This window comes from Ranitomeya variabilis, chromosome 4 (genome assembly GCF_051348905.1).
Source record: "Ranitomeya variabilis isolate aRanVar5 chromosome 4, aRanVar5.hap1, whole genome shotgun sequence".
Taxonomy (NCBI): domain Eukaryota; kingdom Metazoa; phylum Chordata; class Amphibia; order Anura; family Dendrobatidae; genus Ranitomeya; species Ranitomeya variabilis.
The window spans coordinates 760,842,187-760,869,818 of NC_135235.1; the positions used below are offsets into that span (position 1 = coordinate 760,842,187).

The 27,632-nt window shown below is 43.4% G+C and overlaps 1 protein-coding gene across 1 annotated transcript; it reads right to left on the bottom strand.

The window, feature by feature from the left end:
* Positions 1–515: 515 nt before the first annotated feature.
* On the bottom strand, positions 516–25,126 carry LOC143766876 (uncharacterized). The gene is made up of 7 exons (XM_077254874.1): positions 25,072–25,126; positions 14,110–14,263; positions 13,801–13,980; positions 13,594–13,717; positions 13,413–13,510; positions 13,124–13,214; positions 516–1,827 (listed from the first exon to the last, which is right to left on the bottom strand). The coding sequence occupies exons 2-7, from the start codon at positions 14,185–14,187 to the stop codon at positions 638–640; spliced, it is 1,761 nt and encodes a 586-aa protein (XP_077110989.1). The 5' UTR covers positions 14,188–14,263; positions 25,072–25,126; the 3' UTR covers positions 516–637.
* Between the last annotated feature and the right edge of the window lie 2,506 nt (positions 25,127–27,632).

Sequence of the window (27,632 nt, forward strand, 5' to 3'; positions counted from 1 at the left end):
AGTCCAGGACAATTTGTCTGCACTACTAATTAACAACTGTTACAATACCAAACTGGGGCAGTCCCTATAGGAGAAAAAACACAAGAATTATACTGTACTGTATTTTCACATACTATCTATTCCGACACTGCAGTGGCTTATAAACTTACGAAGTATATAGCTTGAGGTCTGGGATCTGCCAATATGTGGCTAGTTTTCTGACTGTTTCGGATAGCATGATACATGACTAGTTTTTTTTTGTCTAGTCTTGCTTGAATATAGGTCAATATTAAATAGTCTGTTGAGTCGCCTTTGGTGAGGATGATGAAACACGTGTAAATGAGAGGCTGGGAGAGTGAGTGTGTATATGTCACCTCACCCTATATAGTGAACTGCAAGGTACATGTTTTTTCTATTAGTCACTTACTGACTAACCTTCAGGGGGTGACTTATCAGTATAGTTTTACATTTGGAATTAATAAAGTTTAGTTTTACCCTCTTGTCAGCAAACACGAGGAATGACAAGAGATAACCCATTTAAGAAGATTCAATTTTTGTTCAAACTATTCCAACATTATGAACATGAAAAAGGCTTTTCCCCTATGTGACGTCTCTGATGTTTATTAACAGTCGATTTTCAATTATAATATTTCACACATTAAGAAAATGAAAAAGGCTTCTCCTCTGTGTGACTGCTCTGATGTCTAACAAGAAGCACTTTCCATTTAAAACATTTCCCACAATCTGAACAGGAAAAAGGCTTCTCCCCTGTGTGAGTTCTATGGTGCCTAACCAAATCTGATTTTTGGATAAAACATTTCCCACATTCTGAACAGGTAAAAGGCTTCTCCCCTGTATGGGTTCTCTGGTGAGTAACCAAATCTGCTTTCTTGGTAAAACATGTCCCACATTCTGAACAGGAAAAAGGCTTCTCCCCTGTGTGGGTTCTCTGGTGACTAACAAGATTCCGTTTCTGGTTAAAACTTTTCCCACATTCTGAACATGAAAAAGGCTTCATCCCTGTGTGGGTTATCTGGTGAGTAACTAAATATGTTTTCTGGTTAAAACATTTCCCACATTCTGAACAGGAAAAAGGATTCTCCCCTGTGTGGGTTTTTTGGTGACTTACAAAACGACATTTCTGGTTAAAACTTTTCCCACATTCCGAACAGGAAAAAGGCTTCTCCCCTGTGTGGGTTCTCTGGTGACTAACAAGACTCCCTTTCTGGTTAAAACGTTTCCCACATTCTGAACATGAAAAAGGCTTCTCCCCTGTGTGAGTTCTATGGTGAGTAACCAAATCTGATTTCTGGTTAAAGCATTTCCCACATTCTGAACAAGAAAAAGGCTTCTCCCCAGTGTGGGTTCTCTGGTGACTAACAAGATGCAATTTATGTGTAAAACATTTCCCACATTCTGAACAGGAAAAAGGCTTCTCCCCTGTGTGAGTTCTATGGTGCCTAACCAAATCTGATTTTTGGATAAAACATTTCCCACATTCTGAACAGGTAAAAGGCTTCTCCCCTGTATGGGTCCTCTGGTGACTAACAAGATTCCCTTTCTGGTTAAAACATTTTCCACATTCTGAACATAAAAATGACTTCTTTGCTTTAGGAGCAGTTTGTTTTTTGTTGCCTCTTTTGTGACTTTGATTTTCCTTAGCAGTCAGTAATGAATCAGAAGATGGGACCTGTTTCATAGGATCAGGTGACAGATCTTTGGTGTGAATTGATGATGATATATCTGAAGAAACAGCAATCACTTCAGTTGTATCTTGTAGGATCTCAAGAGCATCAGATTTAAACATTGAAGATGTCAACTGTCCCTCTGATCTCCTGGTACAGTCATCTGCTAAGATAAACAATTTTTTTAACACAATATCCTTGAGTTTTATATTATTGAACATTTCTGCTTAAACTGTCCATACAAATGGCAAGCTATGTACAACAACTTTATTTACTAAGACAATGACTGTTCACAGTCTAATAGAAAACCTTGTTGGATGAACCAGTAGTGTGTGGTGTTCAACTATTTGTTCATTCTGCCTTCTGTTGTGAATTAGACTTTTTGGCTCCCTCTTGTGGTTACTAGTGATATGACTCTGGGATTTTCTTCCCTCAGTTTGCACCCACCTGGGTCGTTAGTCCAGGGGTGTTGCTATATAAACCTTCTGGATCCTTAGTCCAGTGCCTGGCATCATTGTAATCAGATCCTTTCTGTTTGCTGCTATCTGCTGGTCCTGGTTCGTGCAAAATTAAGCTAAGTCTTGCTTCTTTGTTTTTTGGGTTATTTGCTTGCTCTCATTTTTGTCCAGCTTGTACTAAATGTGATTCCTGACCTAGCTGGAAGCTCTAGGGGGCTGGTGTTCTCCCCCCGGGCCGTTAGACGGTTCGGGGGTTCTTGAATTTCCAGCGTGGATATTTTCGATAGGGTTTTTGCTGACCATATAAGTTATCTTACTATATTCTGCTATTAGCTAGTGGGCCTCTCTTTGCTAAATACCTAGCTCATTCTTACGTTTGTCTTTTCCTCTTACCGCACCGTTATTATTTGTTGGGGGCTTGTATCCAACTTTTGGGGTCTTTTCTCTGGAGGCAAGAAAGGTCTTTCTTTTCCCTTCTAGGGTTAGTTAGTTCTCCGGCTGGCGCGAGACGTCTAGAATCAACGTAGGCACGTTCCCCGGCTGCTGTTATTTGTGGTGCTAGGATTAGATATATGGTCAGCCCAGTTACCACTGCCCTATGAGCTGGTTTTTGTGTTTGCAGACTTAGTAATTATTTCTGAGACCCTCTGCCATTGGGGTCATAACAGCCTTCCATATATCGAATAAAAAGAAACCAATGTTATGTAGGCAAAAATAATACCAATTCTCATCTCACAAAAAAGAAGTCCCCACTCAGGTCCATCATCTGTCAATGGAAAAACAGGTTTCCACACTATTAGTGGCTCAAAGGCTATTGAAAAGCAACAGAGTTTCTATAAATCAATCCAGCAAAATCCACTCTCACTTCTGAGTCTTGCAGTGTGCTCAAACAACATTTAGAATCCCTGTATTTAGCAATATTACCGTATTTTTCGGACTATAAGATGCACCGGACTATAAGGCGCACCCAGGTTTTAGAGGTGGAAAATAGGGAAAAAAAATATTTGCAGCAAAAAAATGTGGTAAAATATTTAATAACATACTATTATATGTGGTGTTATTACATATAATAGTTTGTTATTATGTTGGAAGCTGCAGGACCAGTGTGATGTACTATATGAAGATGCTGGAGGGTGAGTATAAGAATGGGGGCACAGGGCTTATATTGAAAGCACCACTCCAGCACTGCAAAATAGCACTGGAGTGCTGCTTTAAAATCCCATTGGAGAACTATAACTCCCAGCATGTCCTGCAGATCCTATGACATGCTGGGAGTTATAGTTCACCACAGGAGTGGCAGAGTGCTTTATTGTGTTTTGTTAAGACTAACCTCTTAATTGTGGCAGCCAGCCACACTGTGGTGAGGTAAAAGCATCCGATGACTGCACACAGAGCCCTCCCTCTTGTTGCCTTTCCACAGCACAGGTTATGAGGAAGCTGCAGATTCTAGTGGAGAGCCTGAAGGACCTGTGATGATGTCAAGAAGAGGGAGGGCTCTCTGCTGCCATGTGATGCTCCAGCCCGCCCACTCCTGACATCACACAGGTCCTCCTTGTGCACAGCACTTGGCATCCAGGCATGGCAGGCAGGTATACAGCGATCTCTCCGCTCTGGCCCCTGCTGCTGCTGCCTCCTCCTCCCCCAGACACACAAATCTCCCTAGCTGCTGCAGGAATCAGCTGAGGAAGCCATGTGTGTCCCTGCATAAGTGCAGCATTCATTTGCTGCTCACTGCTCAGCTGATCGGTGGGCGGGGAGCCGCTAATGAATATTCACTGCACTTAATCATCAGGACCTCATGGTTTCCCCAGCACTGATTCCGGGCAGCGGGGACATCCTGAAGTGGGATAACAGTGCGATCCCACTCACTGCTGCCCCCCTCCCCACATGCTACATCCGTACCATAAGACGCACCCACACTTTCCTCCCAAATTTTGAGGAAAAAAAGTGCGTCTTATGGTCGGAAAAATACGGTATATGTATTTAGCAATATTATATAGTGAGAAGAATCCACTTAATTTGCGGTGTGTGTCTCCTGGAGCACAATCTGTGCTGGGTAATAAAATGGCAAATGTGTAATTTTCACTCTCCAACATCCACTGAGTTTTAATTTCCGGAAAATGGCTGTGGAGTCAAAATATTCATTCCTCCTACACACGTGGTCTAAATTGTTTGTACCCTCATTTAATGACTGAAAAACCCACAATGGTCACAGAAATAACTTGAATCTGACAAAAGTAATAAATAAGAGATCTATGAAAATGAACAAATTAAAGTCAGACATTGCTTTTCAACCAGGTTTCCACAGATTTTTAAAAAAAAATAAAACTCATGAAATAGGCCTGGACAGAAATTATGGTACCCTTAACTTAACCGCTTTGTGACCTCCAACCGTCGATAAACGTTGGCGCTGCAAAAAGCCCTGCTAGCGCCGGCATTTAGCTATTGTTTGTCTACGTTCGGCAGTTTTGTGCTCATCAGGACCCCCACGTACCTTATAACGAAGGGATTCCGGCGCACATCAGTTCCTGTGACCCCCAACCTCATCGAGACCTGATTGGTTCAGGTCCTGATGATGTCAGCGTCACACCAGCCAATGAGACAAATCACTAGGAAAGTTTGTTGCAGCAACCAACTTTCCCGGGCGATCTGCCTGAGAAAAACGATGTTTCTCCTCAGATCTCCTGTCATAGTAACATAGTAACATAGTTAGTAAGGCCGAAAAAAGACATTTGTCCATCTAGTTCAGCCTATATTCCTATATTCCAACATAATAAATCCCCAGATCTACATCCTTCTACAGAACCTAATAATTGTATGATACAATATTGTTCTGCTCCAGGAAGACATCCAGGCCTCTCTTGAACCCCTCGACTGAGTTCGCCATCACCACCTCCTCAGGCAAGCAATTCCAGATTCTCACTGCCCTAACAGTAAAGAATCCTCTTCTATGTTGGTGGAAAAACCTTCTCTCCTCCAGACGCAAAGAATGCCCCCTTGTGCCCATCACCTTCCTTGGTATAAACAGATCCTTAGCGAGATATTTGTATTGTCCCCTTATATACTTATACATGGTTATTAGATCGCCCCTCAGTCGTCTTTTTTCTAGACTAAATAATCCTAATTTCGCTAATCTATCTGGGTATTGTAGTTCTCCCATCCCCTTTATTAACTTTGTTGCCCTCCTTTGTACTCTCTCTAGTTCCATTATATCCTTCCTGAGCACCGGTGCCCAAAACTGGACACAGTACTCCATGTGCGGTCTAACTAGGGATTTGTACAGAGGCAGTATAATGCTCTCATCATGTGTATCCAGACCTCTTTTAATGCACCCCATGATCCTGTTTGCCTTGGCAGCTGCTGCCTGGCACTGGCTGCTCCAGGTAAGTTTATCATTAACTAGGATCCCCAAGTCCTTCTCCCTGTCAGATTTACCTAGTGGTTTCCCGTTCAGTGTGTAATGGTGATATTGATTCCTTCTTCCCATGTGTATAACCTTACATTTATCATTGTTAAACCTCATCTGCCACCTTTCAGCCCAAGTTTCCAACTTATCCAGATCCATCTGTAGCAGAATACTATCTTCTCTTGTATTAACTGCTTTACATAGTTTTGTATCATCTGCAAATATCAATATTTTACTGTGTAAACCTTCTACCAGATCATTGAGAGATTAGAGAGAGAAACAGTGAGTCAGTGAGAGATTAGAGGAGAAACAGTGTTAGAAGTGCTGCTGGCAACAGCTGTGTCAGTCAGCGATCTTGTTATAAAGTAAAAAAACAGAGAAGGCAGGTTAGGGTCAGTGGTATAGTTAGGGTTACTGTTAGGCTAAAGTTAGGGTTTATTCTAAAGTTAGGGTTAGGCTAAAGAAGTAGGCTTTTCTCAATTGTCTCCCCAATTACTTGGTCACTTCAGAGTTTTCTATTAGCTTGCTGGAGCATACTGTTCTGCAAATAAATTTATATGCGTCCCAATTCATCAGCCAGAATCCATGATCCGATCCTATTACAATTTTAGGACTTATATTCGCTATGGGGCTTGTTAAAAAAAAGAGCATTCGGTCCTATTGGTCCAACTGCCCTGTTCAAGCCACCCCAATGTTTTCTGCCATTCTTCCTAGGACCCGTTATGAAATGCTCATGAGATTTTGGCATTTTAACGACAAGAGTCAATGCCTGCCCAGAAATGCCCCAGAACATGACAGACTATTGAAAATCAGTCCCATCATAGAAGACTTGACAGAAAAATTCTTAAAGCTTTACACCCCAACAGAAAACATTTCCATTGATGAGTCCCTTGTAAAATTCAAAGGAAGACTGCGCCTCAAGCAATTTATTCCTTCTAACAGGGCAAGGTTCAGAATAAAGCTCTATAATATGTGCGACAGTTCAACCGGATACACATCAGCTTTTTGAATTTATGAAGGAAAGATAGCCAACTAAACCCATCAGGATGCCCTACTTATCTGGGGACATCTGGAAAAACCGTTTGGGAGCTGATAACTCCATTATTACAAAAAGACTACGAAAAACCTACAATTTGTATGTTGACAACTACTACACCAGCATACCCCTATTTAAAAGTCTGGTTGAACATAACATGGGGGCTTGTGGGACCATTCGCAAAAACTGTCAGGGGTTTCCACAATCATTGGTCAAGGAAAAGTTCAGAAAAGAAGCAGACAGGGGCTTTACACAATGGAGAACTGCTTGCCCTTAAGTATAAGGATAACAAAGATATTTTTATCCTGAGCTCGATCCACACAGATGCCGCAAAGGCCACTGCAGACCAACAGGGATCCACTACTCCAAAACCTGTGTCTGTCATTGACTACAACAAATATATGGGGGGTGTGGACCTTGAAGATCATGTTCTACAGCCATACCAGGTATGAAGAAAATCATATACCTGGTATAAAAAGTTAGTCAGTTATTTGTTTCAGGTGGCCTCATATAATTCTTATGTGTTATACAAAAAAGCTGGAAATGCAGATACTATCCTTGATTATCAGGAAAAGGTAATTGAAAATCTTGTTTTTGAAAATGTCGTCCCCAACAATCCTTTAGAATCTGAAGATGTCAGAAGACTCACTGAGGGACATTTTATTGAACTCATTCCAGCAACTGAAACAAGAAAGAACCCCAGAGAAGATGTCGTGTATGTTCCAAGAGAGGAATGAGGCATGATACCCGCTATTATTGCCCACAATGCCCATCATTGCCGGCCTTATGCCTCCATGACTGATTTACAATCTTCCACACAGAACCACGTTTTAAACGGTTTTGACATTCAAGCATTTCGTTTATTTAGTGACAGACACATCTGAGTAGAGCTGATAACAATTTCCGGGGGTAGGTGGGGGGATGTCTCCAGAGACACAAGCTGGGCACAATATATTGGGCACTACAATGACATGTTTGCAATTTTTGCTCTAAAACTTCCACTACGTGTTTCTGGAAATCATCCATGTTGTGATAATGGTCACTATATCCATAGATGAATTCCCAGATCGGTGTCATTTCCAAAATGGGGTCACTTCAGGGGGGATTCTGTTGTTCTGGCACTTAGCGGCTCTCAAAAGTGCCATAACAGAAGAATCCACCCCCCTGAAGTGACCCCATTTTGGAAACGACACCTCTCTGCGAATTCATCTATTGGTGTAGTGACCATTTACCTATCTACCTATTTTCCAATGTCAATACCACCAAGAAGAAGAAAAAAGATATATAGGTTGCACTATTAGGAAATTAAAGACTCGCATCACGGAACATTTATATGATATTTCCAATACTAGAAATACTAATCGCAATATTTCTTCTGTGGCTAAACATTTTATCGAGTTACATGTATGCAATATTAGTTCCCTAACAGTCACTGGTATAGAGAAGATAAAAAAAACCTCGCGGCGGCGATCTCGGCAGAATTTTGCTTACTCGTGAAGCATACTGGATTTTCAACCTGGGGACTAGGTTTCCTGACGGGTTGAATAGGAGAAATGAAATCATGTTCCACTATTGAGCAAACTGTTTTTGATGTATATGCATTATATATTATTGTTATTATTATTTCTGTATGTATATAATTTCTTTTGTACTTATTTGTTCTTTTTTTTCATCACACTTAGGCTATGTGCACACATGGGGAATGTGGTGCAGAATTTTCTGCACTAAGTCTGCACCTTAGGGAAAAAGGAGTATACCGGAGCAGAAGAATAGTATGAATATGTTTTATTAATTTAACAGACAGTGCATAAATACATATTAATAACACAACACAAAAGGATGGTAAAAACCAGAGTGAGTCACCACTGGTAAACAGCACCGCTCTGATAAAGTGTAGCATACAAAGAAATAGTGAGGAAGCAGCCAGAAAATGCACACTAGATTAACCCTGGGAGGGACCGATATACCCTCCACATTGTAAATACCGGTATCTGTGCAGCGCTTACCAGAGAGTATGCAGACGGCGGTGTGTACCAGGTGGGATTCAGTCCACGGAATCCCCGACGCGCGTTTCGCTGACGCGGGTGTGTTTGCTTTTTCAAGGGGAGGTCCCCTTGAAAAAGCAAACACACCCGCGTCAGCGAAACGCGCGTCGGGGATTCCGTGGACTGAATCCCACCTGGTACACACCGCCGTCTGCATACTCTCTGGTAAGCGCTGCACAGATACCGGTATTTACAATGTGGAGGGTATATCGGTCCCTCCCAGGGTTAATCTAGTGTGCATTTTCTGGCTGCTTCCTCACTATTTCTTTGTATGCTACACTTTATCAGAGCGGTGCTGTTTACCAGTGGTGACTCACTCTGGTTTTTACCATCCTTTTGTGTTGTGTTATTAATATGTATTTATGCACTGTCTGTTAAATTAATAAAACATATTCATACTATTCTTCTGCTCCGGTATACTCCTTTTTCCCTATGGTTCGTATGGAGCTAATCTGCCCTTGGGGCTTTGGGTTTTTGCGGTGCTATTTAGTGCTTTAAATCTCCCAGTTAAAATGTTGCCTAGTCGTGTTATCACTAAGTCTGCACCTGCAGATTTGGTGCAGTTTCTGTGCAGTACGGTGTGAATCGGTGTGAAGGGGAGGGGGCTGTGTGCGCGTGGTACGGAGGGGTCTGCGCGGAGGCGCTGCAGAGCTGCACAAGGGAGGCGACGTGCACTTCTTTGGGGTCTGCGGCGTTTCTGCGCGGATTTTTCTGCACCATGTGCACAGCTTTTTTTTTTTTTCGCATTGATTTGCATTGTACTGTAAATCGCGGTGAAGTTCTGCAGCGTTTCTGCAGCAGAAATATCTGCTGCAGTTCTGCACCAAATCTGCATCGTGTGCACACACCCTTATTGTTTTTGGTTCAAGCATTTTATAGGCAATAGGACCTTTTGAACATGTGACCTCTTTGGAGCTGCCAGATTGGCAGAAGGATTCCATTTATTCTAATTGGAATCATGGTAGTTGAGCTTTGACAAAGACCTTTTCGGTCGAAACGCATAGCTTTACTCACTAGGGTTATGGTGTTGTCCGCATGGAGCATTGTTCTATTGTGTTTTTAACGTTTTCATTAAAGTTTTTCATTTTATTCATTTGGAGCTGGAACATTTTTTTTTCCACTAATCTGCATCTTGTCAGGATCGGGTTCCGTGCTCTGCTGGAAATGGTGAGCTGGCTTTTTTTCTCTTTTTGTCTTTAAGATAGTGCCAAGCATGTTCATGGTGGAGATCTTTTGAGCTGCCAGTTGACCACGAACAGTGCTCCCAATACATTGTGTCTGCAAACTATTCCAGCTAGATCTGCATTCAAACAGCTAAATGGCGCTCCTTCCCTTCTGAACACTGCCATGTGCCCAGAGAGTAGTGTACAATCATATGTAGGGTATTGTGAGAAGATGGAAAATAATTTGTAAGATCCATTTGTTTTCTATTATCCTTTGTGAATAATTCCAAAGTTATCACCACATAAAGTGACACACGTCAGATTGTAAAAATGGGGCCGGATTAAGAACACAAAACTGGCTGCAGGAAGAGGTTAAATCAGAGTATTTTGGACACTACTGTAATCAAAACCTGACTATAGACAATAACATCTACTGAAATGCTCAAACTGAACAGTCTCCATCAGTAATAAATGAGGAGCTAGTGGTGAAACCTCTCTGGGTAATTAGAGCACGGGGCTCGGTGACTTCACAATCTAAACTATCGGAAGCTCCAATATTTTCTGTCAGATGAGTTTCAAGAAGAAATATTACACATTTATAGAGAACTGTGTATAATAGTGCAGAGCGGAGATGTCTTAAAGGGAACCTGTCAGCAGGATTGTGCTCAGTGACTACAGACACTGTCAGGTCAGTGCCGTTATACTGATTACACCGATACCTGGTGATGAAATCCGTCTTGTGGTTGTTGTTTTATCTGTATTTGTAGTTTTCGGTTAATGAGATTCTCGTGCTCTGGGGTGGGGCTGTGGGCGGGGGCTTTATGTGGTGCTCTGGGGTGGGGCTGTGGGCGGGGCTTTGTGGTGCTCTGGGGCGGGGGTTCATGTGGTGCTCTGGGGCGGAACTGTGGGCAGCCTGTGGGCAGGGCTTCATGTGGTGCTCCGATTACATATGAATCTGTATTGGCTTATGAAAGGTCATACGGTAGATGGCGGCGCCTGCGCAGAGGAATCTATAAGTAAGAGATGCTACTGGACAGGAGCCGCTGGTGTCATTTTGCTGGATGTAAATAATTTTTATAAGCCTCCCAATATCCACAATATTATAGGTTTTATCAACAATAATATCAACACTATTATATGCATTATATAAAAATGGGGGGCAGATCAGTGAGGGATCAGTGACCTGTCATAAGCCAATACCGATGAATATGTAATCCGAGCAGCACATAAAGCCCCAACCACATCCCACGCACAGCACCGCCCACAGTCCGGCCCCAGAGCACCACATAAAGCCCCGCCCCAGAGCACGAGAATCTTATTAACTGAAAATTACAAATACAGATTAATCCCTTTCTGACCTCGGACGGGATAGTACGTCCGAGGTCAGAAGCCCCGCTTTGATGCGGGCTCTGGTCGGTGAGCCCGCATCAGCCGGGACATGTCAGCTGTTTCTAACAGCTGACATGTGCCCGCAATAGGCGCGGGCAGAATCGCGATCTGCCCGCGCCTATTAACTAGTTAAATGCCGCTGTCAAACGCAGACAGCTGCATTTAACTACAGCTTCCGGCCGGGCGGCCGGAAATGAGTGCATCGCCGACCCCCGTCACATGATCGGAGGTCGGCGATGCTTCTCCATTGTAACCATAGAGGTCCTTGAGACCTCTATGGTTACTGATCGCCGGTGGCTGTGAGCGCCCCCCTGTGGTCGGCGCTCACAGCATACCTGCAATTCTGCTGCATAGTAGCGAACATTGAAGCTATTGAGGCTATTGAAGCATGGCAAAAGTTTAAAAAAAAAGTTAAAAAAAATGTGAAAAAAATAAAAAAAATATAAAAGTTTAAATCACCCCCTTTCGCCCCATTCAAAATAAATCAATTAAAAAAAAATCAAATCAACACATATTTGGTATCGCTGCATTCAGAATCGCCCGATCAATAAAAAAAAAGCATTAACCTGATCGCTAAACAGCGTAGCGAGAAAAAAAATAGAAATGCCAGAATTACGTTTTTTTGGTTGCCGCGACATTGCATTAACATTCAATAACGGGCGATCAAAAGAACGTATCTGCACCAAAATGGTATAATTAAAAACGTCAGCTCGGCACGCAAAAAATAAGCCCTCAACCGACCCCAGATCATGAAAAATGGAAACGCTACGGATATTGGAAAATGGCGCAAATTTTTTTTTTTTTTTTTTTTTGCAAAGTTTGGAATTTTTTTCACCACTTAGATAAAAAAGAACCTAGTCATGTTAGGTGTCTATGAACTCGTACTGACCTGGAGAATCATAATGGCAAGTAAGTTTTAGCATTTAAGGAACCTAGCAAAAAAGCCAAGCAAAAAACAAGTGTGAGATTGCAATTTTTTTGCAATTTCACCGCACTTGGAATTTTTTTCCCGTTTTCAAGTACACGACATGCTAAAACCAATGATGTCGTTCAAAAGTACAACTCGTCCCGCAAAAAATAAGCCCTAACATGGCCAAATTGACGGAAAAATAAAAAAAGTTATGGCTCTGGGAAGGAGGGGAGCGAAAAACAAACACGAAAAAATGGAAAATCCCAAGGTCATGAAGGGGTTAAACAACAGTAAACCAGAGTTGCATTCATTTATGGTGGACCATTGGAGCTACTATGAATCCTGACCAGAAGATTAGAGAAAATAATATTGCTCCCCATTTCAGGAGAGATTGTGCAGTAATCTGAATTTCTTAGGATGAAGAACAATGTAATTTATGAGGTGGAGTGAATCCATGAAACCAGGGCTGGAGCCAACACATCTCCTGCAGGCGGGAATAAATGTATATTACAGCCATCAGCCACGCACAGCTCAGAGATATATCATGGCACCGGTGTGATGGGTTTTATGTAGATGATCACAATCCTCCTTGAAGTTTGCCCAGAAAAGCTGGACCTGGTCTTGTAGGGACCATATGATCACATTCAGCAGCACAGAAGGGAGATTCATCCGATAAGATCTCAGGGTTCTAGGAAGCCAACAGCATCATTAACCTCCGCTTTCTCTTACAGGCATATCATAATATTTTTCTCCAAGTGATATTCTATCTTGTCAGCACATTCTACGTACGCTGTCATTTGGCTTTATAGTTCACAGATCTGGGCAGGTAACAGCGTCTCCTAAACCCAGGGGGTAGGTGGATCCTCCAGGTTGTAAGTTCTATAGAAAAGGGCTTTCAATGACCAAACTCATTTGAACAGTTTTCGGTGGAGGAGAATGTTGTGGTCTAGAGGTAAAATGGTGATCATGGTAATACGTCCGGACTACACCATTGATAAAGCAGCCACAGAGAAGAATCTGTGACTTCTCTGCATTTAGTGGTCACTACTCACCTGGGTAGTCATATGTGGGAATCTCCTCTTTACACCACTCATCCCCCCTCACATATGTCTCTGTAGTATTAATATGGGTCAGATCTTCACCCTGAAACAAATATTGTAAAAGTCACCGACAGATGGAGAAGTCCCATCTATGATCAGCTCTAATCCTGCCATCTCCACCGTTCTCATTACACAAGTATAAAACATATAATACTGGTGGATAAAACAAGACTGAGCACAAGACCTTCACCGGCGTCTACACATCATAGGGGAGATCTCCTGACACCTTCTCTCCATCTACCTGATGGTCCTGAAGAGCACTGGGATCTTCTTGGTTACAGTCCTGTGGAAGAAGAGGACGGGGACATCTCTCTGGTGTTGTCCTCTTACTGGATAGATCTGGAGGAAACACATACAGGGACTGAATTCATTCTTTACATACAGATAATTATAGGCCGTGTGTATTTAGTCCTGTCTATTACCTGGAGATGTGAGGGGCTGGGGAACCTCCATTATGACGTCCTTGTACAGATCTCTGTGTCCTTCTAAATACTCCCACTCCTCCATGGAGAAATAGACAACGACATCCTGACACCTTATAGGAACCTGACACATACAATGATACCGTCATCCCCCCGATCCCTTCATAGTGTTACTGTATAATGTCCCAGCATTCCCAGCAGTGTCACCTCTCCAGTCAGCAGCTCAATCATCTTGTAGATGAGTTTTAGGATCTTCTGGTCATTGATGTCCTCATGGATCAGGGGGTGAGGTGGAGGCCCCGTGATTGGGCTCAGGGGTCTTCCCCATCCCTCAGACACAGGGTCCTGACAGCGATCACTAGAGGTCTTCTTCACCACTGTGTAATCCTGGTAATGGAGAGACACATTAATAAATCTCACTACAGACATTTCCAGAGTCCTCACCTCTCCAGTTCTGTCCATCTGTTATTCCCATAGATAAGAATGATGTAATGTGACGTCATCAGAATCTCTCACCTCTCCAGTAAGCCGGAAGAGGATCTCTAGGGTGAGGTGTAATATCCTCTCCGCCGTTTTGTCTCTGTCCATATCCATCTTTGATGGGTAAATCAATCAGGAAAATTCTCTTTTGTAGAAGATCTTCACTGAGAGGATCCGATATTGTAGAGACCTGAATGAGAAGATGAGCCGATGTAACATCAGAAGAATCCAGTGTAATAATACAATTACTGGAGATAATAAGGGAAACATATGAGGAGATTTATTATTTTACAGTATTTAGTTTCCTTCTTTACATCTACTAATAAATCTTATATATTTAGGCCACAGACAACAAGCAGTTTCTTCCTCGGAGTCGGCAGCTGAATACGTTTCTCATAGACTCATCTTCCATAACGCTAATTCTCGTCTCATTTACCGACCCTGGAATTGGCATTAGCAATACTGCAGGAGATATTCATTACACGCGACATGAGAAATAACTACTTCATGATGAGGACGACATCTTCATCTTCTACTACGACTCTAGAAACATATTTGGCCAGAGTCGCTCACTGACTCCATCACCACCGGCCATCTATATGAAGGTTTCCCGTCTTCCCCGCACTGTAATCTTCTATCACGTTAGATCTCAGCTCTGATTCACAAGCACAAGTTTGTTTATAGCCAAGGAAAGGGGGTAATACCCATGGAGCTTCCCTGGCTAGTAATATCAGCTCACAACTGTATACTTAGCCTTTAGTGGCTATAAAAATGGGGGACTCCTCTAAAAAGGTGACGTAGTTTGCCCCTATATTTAATATCCAGCAAAGATATGCAGACAGTTGCGGGTTGATATTAATAGCCTAGGAAGGGGCCATGAATACTGTGCCCCCAGGCTAAAAATATCAGCTCTCAGCCACCCGGAAAAGGCACATCTCTAAGATGCACTAATTCTGGCACTTAACCTCTCTCACTTCCTACTTGTTCTTTAGCTGAAATTGTGATGATGGGAAGGAGAGGGTGACAATACCACACCCCACTGAGCCCTGTCAATTCATAGGCATCATAGCAACCGAGTGGGCTACTTTTATGGATGATACACTCCTGCCTATCCAACTATCGTATGGTAAATATCTCATAGATCCTGGGTTCATAAGTATTTGCACCAAGAATGAGGCTAAGTGAGTATTTATTAATTAACTGTCGGTGGTCGGAGGTAGTCAGTGAGGTGGATGGTACCATATTGTGCATGTAGGGGGCAGTACTGTGGGAACATTAGAAAGTGGGGGGATAGCAGTTCTGTGGGGACATTATACTGTGTGTGAGGGGGATACTGTGTGTGAGGGGGATGCCAGTCTTGTAGAAACATTATCCTGTGTCTGTGGGAAGCCACTATTGTGGGAACAAAAAACTGTGTGTGGGGGTATAGCGGTATTTTGAGAACATTATACTGTGTGTGGGGGTATAGCGGTACTATGAGAACATTATACTGTGTGCGGTGGGATGGAAGTACTGTAGGAACATTATACTGTGTGTGGGGGTAAGGTGGTACTATGAGATTATACTGTGTGTGGGGGTATGGCGGTACTTTAGGAACATTATACTGTGTGTGGGGGTATGGCGGTACTATGAGAAGATTATACTGTGTGTGTGGGCATATGGCAGTACTGTAGGAACATTATACTGTGTGGGGGTATGGCGGTAGTATGAGAACATTATACTGTGTGTGGGGGTATGGTGTTAATGAGAACATTATACTGTGTGTGTGGGGGTATGGTGGTAATATGAGAACATTATTCTGTGTGTGGTGGGATGATGGTGTCAAGATGAAAATATATTTCTTTATAAACTTTTGTACTTTTATACTCTTATACTGTGAAACAATAAGATTTTTCCCTTGCTTGCAAATGTAATTGTATTAAAGATGGCTGCCAGTGTTCATTCTTACTTTAGTTTAGTGTCCGAAGGGTTAAGTTTCATTTCTTCTGAAATCGAAACTTGGGAATGTGAAGAAGAGGAGGAATCCACCAGAAGACGTCCGGACGAATCAGAAAGAGATTGAACACTAGACGTATACTGTTTAAACCCCGCCTATTGCATTCCTTTTTAGTATTGTGTATTCTAGAATAAAGTTAGTTGCTGTACTGCTTCTGACATGTGTGGATGCAGGGACATCAGCTAAGATTGAATCAGCTGTGTGTCTGAATCATTTTTAATCGGTACCAGATGTTCTGTGCTCACACTATAATTTGGAATGACTGGTGAATGAGGGTTTATTGTCGTAACGACCCCGACAATTTGGCGCGACCAACGTGGGGCGTGGCCAGCGATCCGAGACCCCCTGGACCCATGCCTGGATGTCTGTGGATGATACCCGTAGTGGCTGACCTCAAGGACTGATCACCCTCCGAACACGGTAAGTGGCGATCATATACACTGTACGTGTCACACTTGCTAGTGTCTCAGCCGTTATTGGTTTGTCTGTGGTCTCCTTAGGTCTGGGGAGAGACCGGTCGAGTGGTGAGATTGAACGCGATCCTGTGCCACGCTCTGAACCAGCAACTGAGAGACGTCGCATCCTGCGCATCCTCGTGTACACCACACCTCCTCCACCGGTCATTGTACTCCGTTCAACCACCCTACCCGTGACTGTTGTCTAGTAGTGAAGTGGAGTGATAAATTGGGCAAGTTGTAGATTGTGGGGCAGCTTAGAGGAAGGGATAGGAGACGCAGCCTCTGTGATATTGTACTAACCGGTAATTAAGACGTCCCAAGTGGGGGACCACCAGAATTTTGAGTACAAATAGGTAATTAAGATGCCCCGTATGGGACCACCAGAAATAGGTAATTAAGATGTCCCGGAACGGGACCACCAGAAACAGGTAATTAGGACGCTCCGTACGGGACCACCAGAATTTTTGTGGAGGGGTCTCATTAGGAGGCTGCCTCCCAACGGTTTAGAATATCGTGGCAGGATAGTCTGTTAATCACTGTTGTTCAGGTTAGGGACAGAAAATATTGAGCGCGAGGCTCTTTTCCTAATACGTTGAGTGAGAGGCTCCGTGTTTATTAGAACAAAGTTTTGATATTGCTGACAGTGGTTTACTGCAGAAAACCATAGTATTCTGTAAGAGTCATGCTGCGTCTCTTAAAGCAGAAGAAGTCAGTGCCCCACAAGTTAGATGAGGATGCTGTGGAAGTCAAGACAATAGTAGAGTCACGGGAGGGCAAGAGGCAGTCAAGAAGCTTATCTGCGAGTTGCGCGAGGCTAAAAGAACAAAGGATGAAAAGTGGTTGATGGAGAGGGAGGATCAGAGAATGCAGAACCTGTGTTTGGTTATAAAATGCCTTTGAACTGTGATCTTATAGATTGTAAAATGGCCGCCGTGCCACTGATGATGAAAACGCAGTCTCAGCCACCGCCCTATAATGGCGGCGGGACGAGGTCTCTGGAAGCATGGGTGTGTCCTGTTTGTGTTGTACAGAATCCAACCTGGGTGGAAACCTGCCGTGTGTGTGCGTACGGGCCATCCTTGGGGCTCCGCCCAGACCACGGAGGATCATAGGAAAGCTTTGTAGAAATTAAGTCTGAAAACTGCTGCAATTTGTGACTGTGTAGAAGATACGGAGCTTATATCAGTGCTGTGTAGGAGAGGGGAGGGGGGAGCGGATCACTGCACGACTGGTTTGTCATTTCTCCTCTTTCCTCATCTGTTCTGCGAGCCAGAGAGAGGGGGGGATAGAGCTGGGCTTTTGTTTTCTCCTTTCTGTGCTGACTCGCTGAGGAATGCAGTGCTGGTAGGGGAGGGGGCACACGCGTAGCTGCGCTCTCTCTGTATTTTCTTGATGTAGTACACGCTGAGAGATTTATGTTTAAAGCAATAAGTACTGTATGAAATTGAAAGTGAAATAGACCTGTGCCTAGTCTTAGAGGAAAACTTGTAAGTAATTGAAAGATTGGTAAAAGATTTACCTGTATCAAGTTGAGTGGTTGATATATAGCAAATTGAAGATAAACAGGGGGGGCTCCTTGTTAGATAATATGGTCTTTTCTCAGGAAATTAAGCCTCTACTCCCAACTGTAAGCCCTGTGCCCCTTAAAGCCAAGGCACCAATATATCCTGGACTGCCAAGAAGTTCTATGGGCGTCTTATGGTAGTGTTTAAAGATCTGGGATTTTCACTGTAACAAAAAGCCCATTCATACCTTTTTGAAGTAGACCCGATATTGAGATTTCCACTCTGGATGATGCATTGAAAATAGTAAAGAGTTTTCAAAAGAATTTAGCCCAGCAGGAAAGGAAAGGGGTTAAATCAGCAGCGCTTCTTACTCGCTATCTGGCCCCCACCACTGCAGCTGCGAGGTCACAGCTATGTTCCTTATCTCTATGTAACAGACTCCAGTTTCTGCCCCCTCCTATCGTACATGCAAGCCCAGCCTCACATTCCAATATGCCTTTAACCCTGTATAGGAATCTCACTCCATCCCAAGCCTTGTTATGTCAATTTTCAGACCAAGAGCTTGTTTTAATCGGTGTAAATGGCAGACCCCCCAGCCCGGAAAGGCCCCTACATCTCCTCTTCCCGTGAAACCTTCACACTTACAAGGCCAGACTTTCCAGGAACCTGAAGTTTGGTTTCCCTGTCATTCACGTTACTACATCACACCTCAGGGCTCCCAGGTTCTTTTCTCAGTGGGGTATGGGGACATAATTACCCACCAGGTAGGAGCCATAGTGAACCCAGCTAATTCTACCCTGTCACATAGAGGTGGTTTGGCCCAACAGATAGCCAACAGGGGGGGGCCCAGCCATAGCCCAAGAGTGTCAGGCTTACCTTGCCACTGGTGGCCCCTCGCTTCCAGGAGACGCTATGTCCACCCAAAGAGGGAATTTGCCCTGTGATATAGTGTTACACACTGCAGGCCTCGTATATGATTACAAGACACCCGAGCACTGCCGTACAGTATTGCAGACTGCCTTGCAGACAGAGCTCACCTATGCAGGACATGCTACAGGTGTGCTGATTCAGCTTCATGGAGACAGAGACCTGTTGCTCATTACAGCGGCCGCCTGGATAGGGTGGCAAGAGGAAATCCCTTATGTGTTTGGGCTGTGTTGTCTGTCCAGCTGTTGCTACACAAATCTTCAGAGATTGTTTTGGATCACCCACTGATGGTCCACACCCCACACGATGTATATAGTATCCTTAATCAAGTACAATCTAGCCACATGTCCATGGCTGGACAGCTGCGACTTCAGTGTACTATTCTCATGCCTACTAATGTGATCTTGAAATGGTGCACTGTCCGAAACCCCGCTACTCTTCTCCTAGTTCCTATGGATCCAAAGGGGGGAGGAGTAGGTGACATGAAAAAGGACACTCTTTTTCTTTCTAGAATGGATCCAGAGGAACAAGATTAGGTTTCCAAACCACATGATTGTCTAGAATTGATGTCTCAGGAAATGGCTGGTCTCTAGTGTGCCTATTCTAATGCTGATTTTGAGCTTTTTGTAGATGGATCCCATCACCAAGATGACCAAGGACGCTTCTGTACCAGATATGCTGTGGTCTCAGAACATGAGGTAATCAAGGCAGAGTCAATGCCAGCTCATGTCTGCACAAGAAGCAGAGCTCAAGGCACTCATAGAAGCGTGCAAACTAGCAGAAGGTAAGACTGTAAATATCTACACTGATTCCAGGTATGCTTTTGGCATTGCACACGATTATGGGCCTATCTGGAGAGCCAGGGCTTTCCTTGCAGCAAATGGCCACCCCTTTAAACATGCTGAGGCAGTCCAGCAACTTATGAATGCACTACAGTTTCCCACCCAAGCAGGCATCATAAAGGTAAAGGCACATACCAAAGGCACTGATGGACGGACAAAGGGTAACGCACTGGCAGACCAGGCTGCCAAGAAAGCAGCAAGCAATCCTGTAGCCTCTCAAGTACATCACCTAGACACCCCACCATCTCCACTTGTGTTGAAAGATATCTTAGCCCGGTTACAAGAACAGGCAAGTAAGGAGGAGAAAGATAGGTGGCAAAAGATAGGGGCTTGCTCTGATACCGTCACTGGACTATGGGGGAGGGGTGAAAAGGTCTGCCTACCACAGGTACTGTACCCAATGATGGCACAGGTTCTGCTCGGGAATGTGCACCACTCGAAGACGGCCATGTGTGACACCCTACAGAGACAATGGATTGCCCCCGGGGTTTTCCACCTGCGCAGAAAGGCAGGTACACAGCTGCATGATATGTGCCACACATAATCAGGGTAGGACAGTGAAAACCCCATCCAAACACACTCCCCGGCCCTTTAACCAATTCCAGAGACTGCAGATTAATTATATTCAGTTACCCAGGGTAGGGACGTATGAGTATGTGTTAGTCTGCATTGATTTATTTTCAGGTTGGCCAGAAGCCTACTCAGTTGCCAAAGCTACGGCTAAGACAACGGCAAAGAAACTGATGGCTGAGATCATATGCAGGTATGGAGTTCCTGAAGTCATTGAAAGCGATCGGAGTTCCCATTTTACTGGAGAGATCATGTCAGAGGTAATGGCAGCACTGGGGGTAAGTCAAGCATTGCATACTCCATCCACAGAGTAGTGGAAAAGTGGAGAGACTAAATGGAACTTTTAAGCCTAAAATCCAGAAGGCAATGACAGAGACTGGTAAACCATGGACAGAATGCCTCCCTCTAGCTTTGTTTTCAGTAAGATATACCCCAAACAGGAAGACAGGACTGTCACCGTATGAGATTCTGTTTGACAGGAGCCCCAATCTTGAATGTTTCTTTCCATAACAGTTGCAACCCAAGTACCAGGACTTGACTAGCTATGTGCAGGCCTTACATGGACACCTTGCCAAAGTGCATTTAACTGTTTTCAGTTCTCTTCCAGACCCAGACAAGGTTCCTGGACACCATGACTTTGTGCCAGGAGACCTGGTGTATGTGAAAAAGTTTGTGCGCAGAGATTGTCTCCAGCCGAGATTTGAAGGACCTCATACAGTGATCCTGGTTACCCCCACTGCAGTAAAACTCGAAGGAAAGAGCACCTGGATCCACGCCTCACACTGTAAAAGAGACCGAACCAGTGTTTAGTCACAGTAGTGACTGAAGGGAAATGTTGCTGTTGTTTTTGACCTTGGGACTGTGGGCCATCCTCGCCCCTACCTCTTCGGCCCCTATTGTAAATAAGATAAATAAGAATCCTGGTCCCACTATTCTCTGGGTAAACCTGACAGCCCCGGTGAATATCTGGAGATTTAAATTCTGTGATGTAGTCATGTGTCTCGAGACTGAACGGGTGGTAGAGGGAATCATCCAGTTTTATATGTGTGTTACCAGAAATGACAACAATAATTGCTATTATTGGACAGATGCTGCCTGGAATACGGGAGATGATTGGGGATATAAACCTAGTGAAGCCATGTTCCCTAAGGATAGGACGGGTAGGAATTTTCGTGTGAAAATGCATCTAACAGCCCTTCTGCAACCACCTAGAGGCTGTAAATGGGGTAGAAGTTGTCACCCCCTCCTCCTAGATCTTGAAAGCCCCCGATCTGCTGATCTGCAGACGTATGTACTGGGAAGGCATTATAATTATGTATTTAGTAGTGGATATCATGGGAATTTAGGCCATATACAGCTCCAGGATATTAGCTTCAGACCAACCAAGGCCCCTGTTACCAGTACAGTTAAAGCAGGCCCAGGTGAGCATTTACAAAATGTAGTTAATGAAGTAATCCCCATTCCAGGTCTCAGTTGGCAAGAAGTTTTCTCCATAGAAACACAAACAGCCCCAAGGAAAAACCTATGGTTAGAATGGGTGAGATACCGTGTAAGAGTCCAGAATATCTCTGTAGGATGTATTGCTTGTGCTGCTGCGAATACGCACCTATACACACATGCATTGCTCTTTCCTGATGACAACACCACTGCCTGTGTCATGAATCTGTTGAAAGGTTTGAAGCCCACTGATTGTCCAGATTATGTCCCACTAATTCATGAGGAACCTAGACTAAAGGTCCCAGGAGAAGTAACCGTATTAGCTGACAATTACACCTGCTACAATTCCCATGACACCACAGGTACACCAGTAGGGATCTTCGAGACAGGTTTCTGCAAAGAGAACAGCCCTCTAGATACTGACTTGCTAATTAAACATACGCAATGTATGTATGACATTTATTGGTTATGTGGAGATGGTAAGCTCCGTCCTAAGTTGCCTAATGCCTGGATAGGCCAATGCACCCTTTGTTAAACTAGCTATGCAGTTCAAGATTTTACCTTGGGATCCAAAGACACCTGATGAACCTACCAGAAAGGGGAGAAGCCTTGATCAACTCTACATGAGTTATGAAGAAGATCCACTAATATATATATATATATATATATATATGCCATTGGAGTGCCAAGGGGGGTGCCTGACCAATTTAAAGCCCAGAACCAGATTTATGCCGGCATTGCTTCTATAGTCCCACAGGGGCAGATTAATAAAAATGTTGAATGGATCAAATATATATATATATATATATATTACAGTGAACAAAGGTTTGTCAATTTTAGCCAAGATGCCTTCCAGGGTATAGTTGAGGACTTGGGCCCTAACACTTGTATGACCCGTGCTGCAACCCGACCTAAGAGAATTACACTGAATCCTGTCCAGACAAGATCACATGTAGTGACATAAGAAGCTGACACAGGATTGTGGTTGGTGGATAGTGGGGACATTAACTTTGGAAGTAGGCTGACAGTAATCCTTTTGGGAAGGAGCTGTAGACCAGCATGTCATGTCACTCCCCACCACCAGAGAACCAACCACATCAGGTAGGGTAAGACAGATACAGGAGTATTATCCCTGGAGGCCCTCTGACTAGCTAGCTATGCAAAAACAATTGGCTGACCCTGAGAACCAACCTTTCTCATTTTTCAGATAAAGACCATATGATGGATGTATAAGTGCACCTAGGCAGGCCTAGGTAGTTAGTGAGCACAAAAGCAGGTGACGTGTTAGGATGCAAATTAAGACTTTTTACAGATGTGACAAAAGGAAAGTGTAGAGCTATACTTTGGACGGTTACAGCTGAAATGGGAAGACATGGGGTACAGTCCCATAAACCCACTCAATGTTAAAGTATTGGTAAATACATTCATTGACGGTATGACCAAAGACTTACGAGACGAAATATATACAGCCAGACCTGAATGGCGAAATGTAGATCCGAAAGACCTGAAGGCTTCTAAAGAAGTTGAACAAATTAGGACAATAAGACGACGTGTCATGTATGCTGGAGCAGACACATCTTTCTTCTCCAGTTGGTTAGGTGGGATCAAGGGATTCCTTCAATAAGTTTGTTTGGTATTAATTGCCCTCCTTATAATTGAATCGATAATCCTCTGTTGTGTTATTCCCTTGTATAAAAAGGTTATTGCCAAAGCAACTCCAACTGGCACCTTCCTCAGTCAAGTAGACCCACCAGAGTACAATGGTACTGATCCAGGGGAGATCCCTAAGTATATTCCCCTCAAGAGAGTAGACAAAACCCCCCATTCTCAGATGATGCTAAGAGATTTAGTTTAGGGACAGTGGGAGAACTCCATGTGAGGTTAGTGAAGGGTTCAGCTGCCTGGAGGCCTCTCGCTAGGGGAGAGTTTCTGAGGTGTCTGGATGAAGAAATCCACCTCCCCTTTCTCCATCACATGGACAGTCTCGAAGGATCTTTCTTTAAGGGAAAAACTTAGTGTTTAGGGGGATTGTCAAGGTGAAAATATATTTCTTTATATACTTTTGTACTTTTATACTCTTATACTGTGAAACAATAAGATTTTTCCCTTGCTTGCAAATGTAATTGTATTAAAGATGGCTGCCAGTGTTCATTCTTACTTTAGTTTAGTGTCCGAAGGGTTAAGTTTCATTTCTTCTGAAATCGAAACTTGGGAATGTGAAGAAGAGGAGGAATCCACCAGAAGACGTCTGGACGAATCAGAAAGGGATTGAACACTAGACGTATACTGTTTAAACCCCGCCTATTGCATTCCTTTTTAGTATTGTGTATTCTAGAATAAAGTTAGTTGCTGTACTGCTTCTGACATGTGTGGATGCAGGGACATCAGCTAAGATTGAATCAGCTGCGTGTCTGAATAATTTTTAATCGGTACCAGATGTTCTGCGCTCACACTATAATTTGGAATGACTGGTGAATGAGGGTTTATTGTCGTAACGACCCCGACAATGGCACTGTGAGAACATTATACTGTGTGTAGGGGTATGGAGGTACTGTAGGAACATTATACTGTGTGTGTGGGGGTATGGCGGTACTATGAGAACATTATACTGTGTGTGGGGGTATGGCGGTACTATGAGAACATTATACTGTGTGTGGGGGTATGGAGGTACTGTAGGAACATTATAATGTGTGAGCGCCATCATATATATTACATAAGGGGTGTAAAAAGGAGAGTCATAAAAAACCCTCCTCAGGGCTGTGCTGCATTTGTACAGACTGCTATCTGCCGTCCAGACGGGTCCATGTGTCATCAATGGGAAGAGGGAGGGTTTCCGGAGGGAAGAGTCTAGAGGGTGCACCTGGTCAGGAGACCTTGATGGCGCAGTTACTGATATTATAAAGGCCGGAGCCCCAAAGGCAGAACAGATTTGGCGCCAACAAAGGAAAGGGGTGCGGGGAAGAATCTGAGGTACCAGCTCCTGGTAAAGTGCCCGAGGCAGCTGGGTGTGGGGCAGAACCTGCTTACAGGGCATAATGGGGGCATTACACTGTGTGGGGCCAAGAAAGGGGCCCTGTACTAGGAGAACAATCCGCTCCTCACTTCCTGTCCTCCATAGTTGGGTCGTATGTATCTATTACAGGAAACAGAACAACAACGTTATGGTTCTTATAAAGGGGCAACAACAACCCCAAAAGAGTCTCCTCCGTGCAGAAGGGGTTAATGTCCCCGGCTGCGCTCAGTAATGGGGAATCTCCACATACCTCCACCTGCAGAGCCGCACTCCACATATATGGCTGCTCTGTGTGCACAGGACCTGTGATGAGGTCACAGGAGGGAGGAGTCAGGGGTCACGTGATCCGCAGTGAAGACGCTACATGGAGACTTCTCCTCAGTCAGTGACATTCCCGCCATTATTCGCCCTCACTACTGGCACAATCACCTCGCGCCGCCTTTTCTACACAATGTTCTGTGTGGAATGTAACGTGTGATTTCTCTGGAGACAAATAGACCCCACACATGAGGGGATTATCACCGGTTACCGGACGTCTAGTATATGGCGGCATATGATTGTGCTATCGCCTCCACACCGGGAGCTAAAATGCAGAAATCTCACTTATTTAACCCCTTCCAGTGTCCGGCTAAGGGCTCATACTCATTTGTGCGAGAAACGGACGAGTGCAATCGATAATAAAATCGGACTGCACTGGGACCAATGTTACTCAATAGGTGACGGCTCATTTGCAAGTTTTTGTTCAGCCAAAATCGGACTGAGATAAAACTCCCAACATGCTGCTGATTGCTGCGATTCTCGGATGAGAATGTCCTTAGAAAAGCCGGTAATTCAGTGCGGTGTCCAGTAAAATCGCACTGACAGGTTACAATAGAATAGATAGATACACATAGAATAGGTATATATATATTTATATCACTAGATGGCGGCCCGCTTCTAACGCATCAGGTATTCTAGAATATGTATGTAGTTTATTTATGAAGATTTAACCCCTTAATGACCGCCGATACGCCTTTTAACGGCGGCAGCTAAGGGTACTTAAAAAGTGGAAACAGTGAATAGCGCCCCCCAGAGTCGGATTTTCTCTGGGGTCTCGGTTGCCGGGGGTAGCCGAGACCCCAGAGAACATGATTCGGGGTTTTTTACTGTTAGAAAAAATAACTCTTCCTTACTTGTTCAAGTCTAATCCAGTGAGGATAGAGAAGAAAAGCAAAACTGAATTGTGTGGATAAAACAAATCTTGGTTAATGTCCATTCAAAAAGTGATTACAAAAATGAAGAAAAAGTAAATGATAAGTTCATAGCACAGAAAATGAAGTATTAGATTATAAAGAGAAAGCAAGCATTGATCTTCCACATGGTCTTGTGGTATGAGGTGGTCGTCCATGTGGAGATTCCCCAGAAATGAGAGATCTGGTCCATACTGGAGCTGGGTCTTCCTTATATACGATTTTGACCCATAGACTTACATTGGTTACTATTTTCCTACCTCATAACCACATATGGTGATCTACCACTATGTCCATAGCTCGTACCATATTAGCAGAACCTAGAAGCTTCCAGAATATGCCTAATGGTTCTGTACATTACCTCATTCCATATTCCCTAAATATATATATTGTTTGTTAGTTACAAGTAACTTTAGTCGTCCACTTATAGCCTGAACTTGACAAGTGTCCTGTAGCTCTGACATACAGAGAACAGATGTAAGCCGAGACCCCAGAATAACTCACCACCACACACTACCTAGAGCTCCGGCTCATTAATTGGACTCTGTATATACGTTAAGTGATCAATAATAATATTTTATTGTTATAAGATTTTACATCCCCCTGATTATGATTTGAGAAATATCATAATTAACCCTAAACTCTTTCTCTCACCAATCGTATCACATTCATTCTTTATTCTGAAAACCTTCTATAAACATCTGTCCTGAACGTCAGCTGAATATCGAAGACTAAAATTAGATTAGAGAATTATATTTTCCTTTTTAACATTTCTCTCAAAATATCATCTTCCTTTTTCATTTCTGTCTTTATCTTTTTATAAATGTTCTTAATTTTACACATAATAACTATCTGATATATTATACACAGCAGAACCACAATAAATATAACAATCGGATTAGATAATCCATCTCCTGCTGAAGACTGTGACCAACTAGTTACTGATTTCCCTACATTTCTCCCCCAAGATGAGCCTGACATACTCGTCCATTCATGTTCAGTATCAGTTACATTCCCTTGCTCATGTCTGGATACAATTTCAGCTTCTTTTAATTGTTTTGTTAATAAATGTAACAAACTCTTGTCTTTTATCTCATTTGTCCACATATCCCAAGAAAAAGTATTTATTTGGGACAAATTGACCTGTATCGGAAGGATTTTTAGGTTTCTTGAGCCTATTAATGTTATATTAACACTTCCTTCCTTCTTTGAGAGTTTTCACATTTTCCTCAATACAATATAAACCTATTGTCAGACTTTCAGCATGTACACAGGATGGAGAATGCGGAAACAACTTCATCTTCTGACATAACTTGGAAACAAACCTTATTAGCGCTTACTGGTGTCACCAAGTCCTGGATCGTGTGTCCATTCTCCACTCTGGCAGGACATGAGGTATGATTATGGAAACATGAATGATAAAGGACTTTATCCTGTCCAGGTAGACACATTACCTTAGAAACAACATTTAACCCCTTACTGACCTCGGACGGGATAGTACGTCCGAGGTCAGCTCCCCTGCTTTGATGCAAGGCTCCGCGGTGAGCCCGCATCAGAGCCAGGACATGTCAGCTGTGTTGAA

Excerpts from the sequence above, each read along its gene's own strand:
- LOC143766876 (XM_077254874.1), bottom strand. The coding sequence starts at position 14,187 with ATGGATATGGACAGAGACAAAACGGCGGAGAGGATATTACACCTCACC. Across the intron at positions 13,511-13,593 it reads CCAGCCCCTCACATCTCCAG|ATCTATCCAGTAAGAGGACA; the intron begins GTAATAGACAGG and ends TGTTTCCTCCAG. Across the intron at positions 13,215-13,412 it reads GTGCTCTTCAGGACCATCAG|GGTGAAGATCTGACCCATAT; the intron begins GTAGATGGAGAG and ends TATTTGTTTCAG.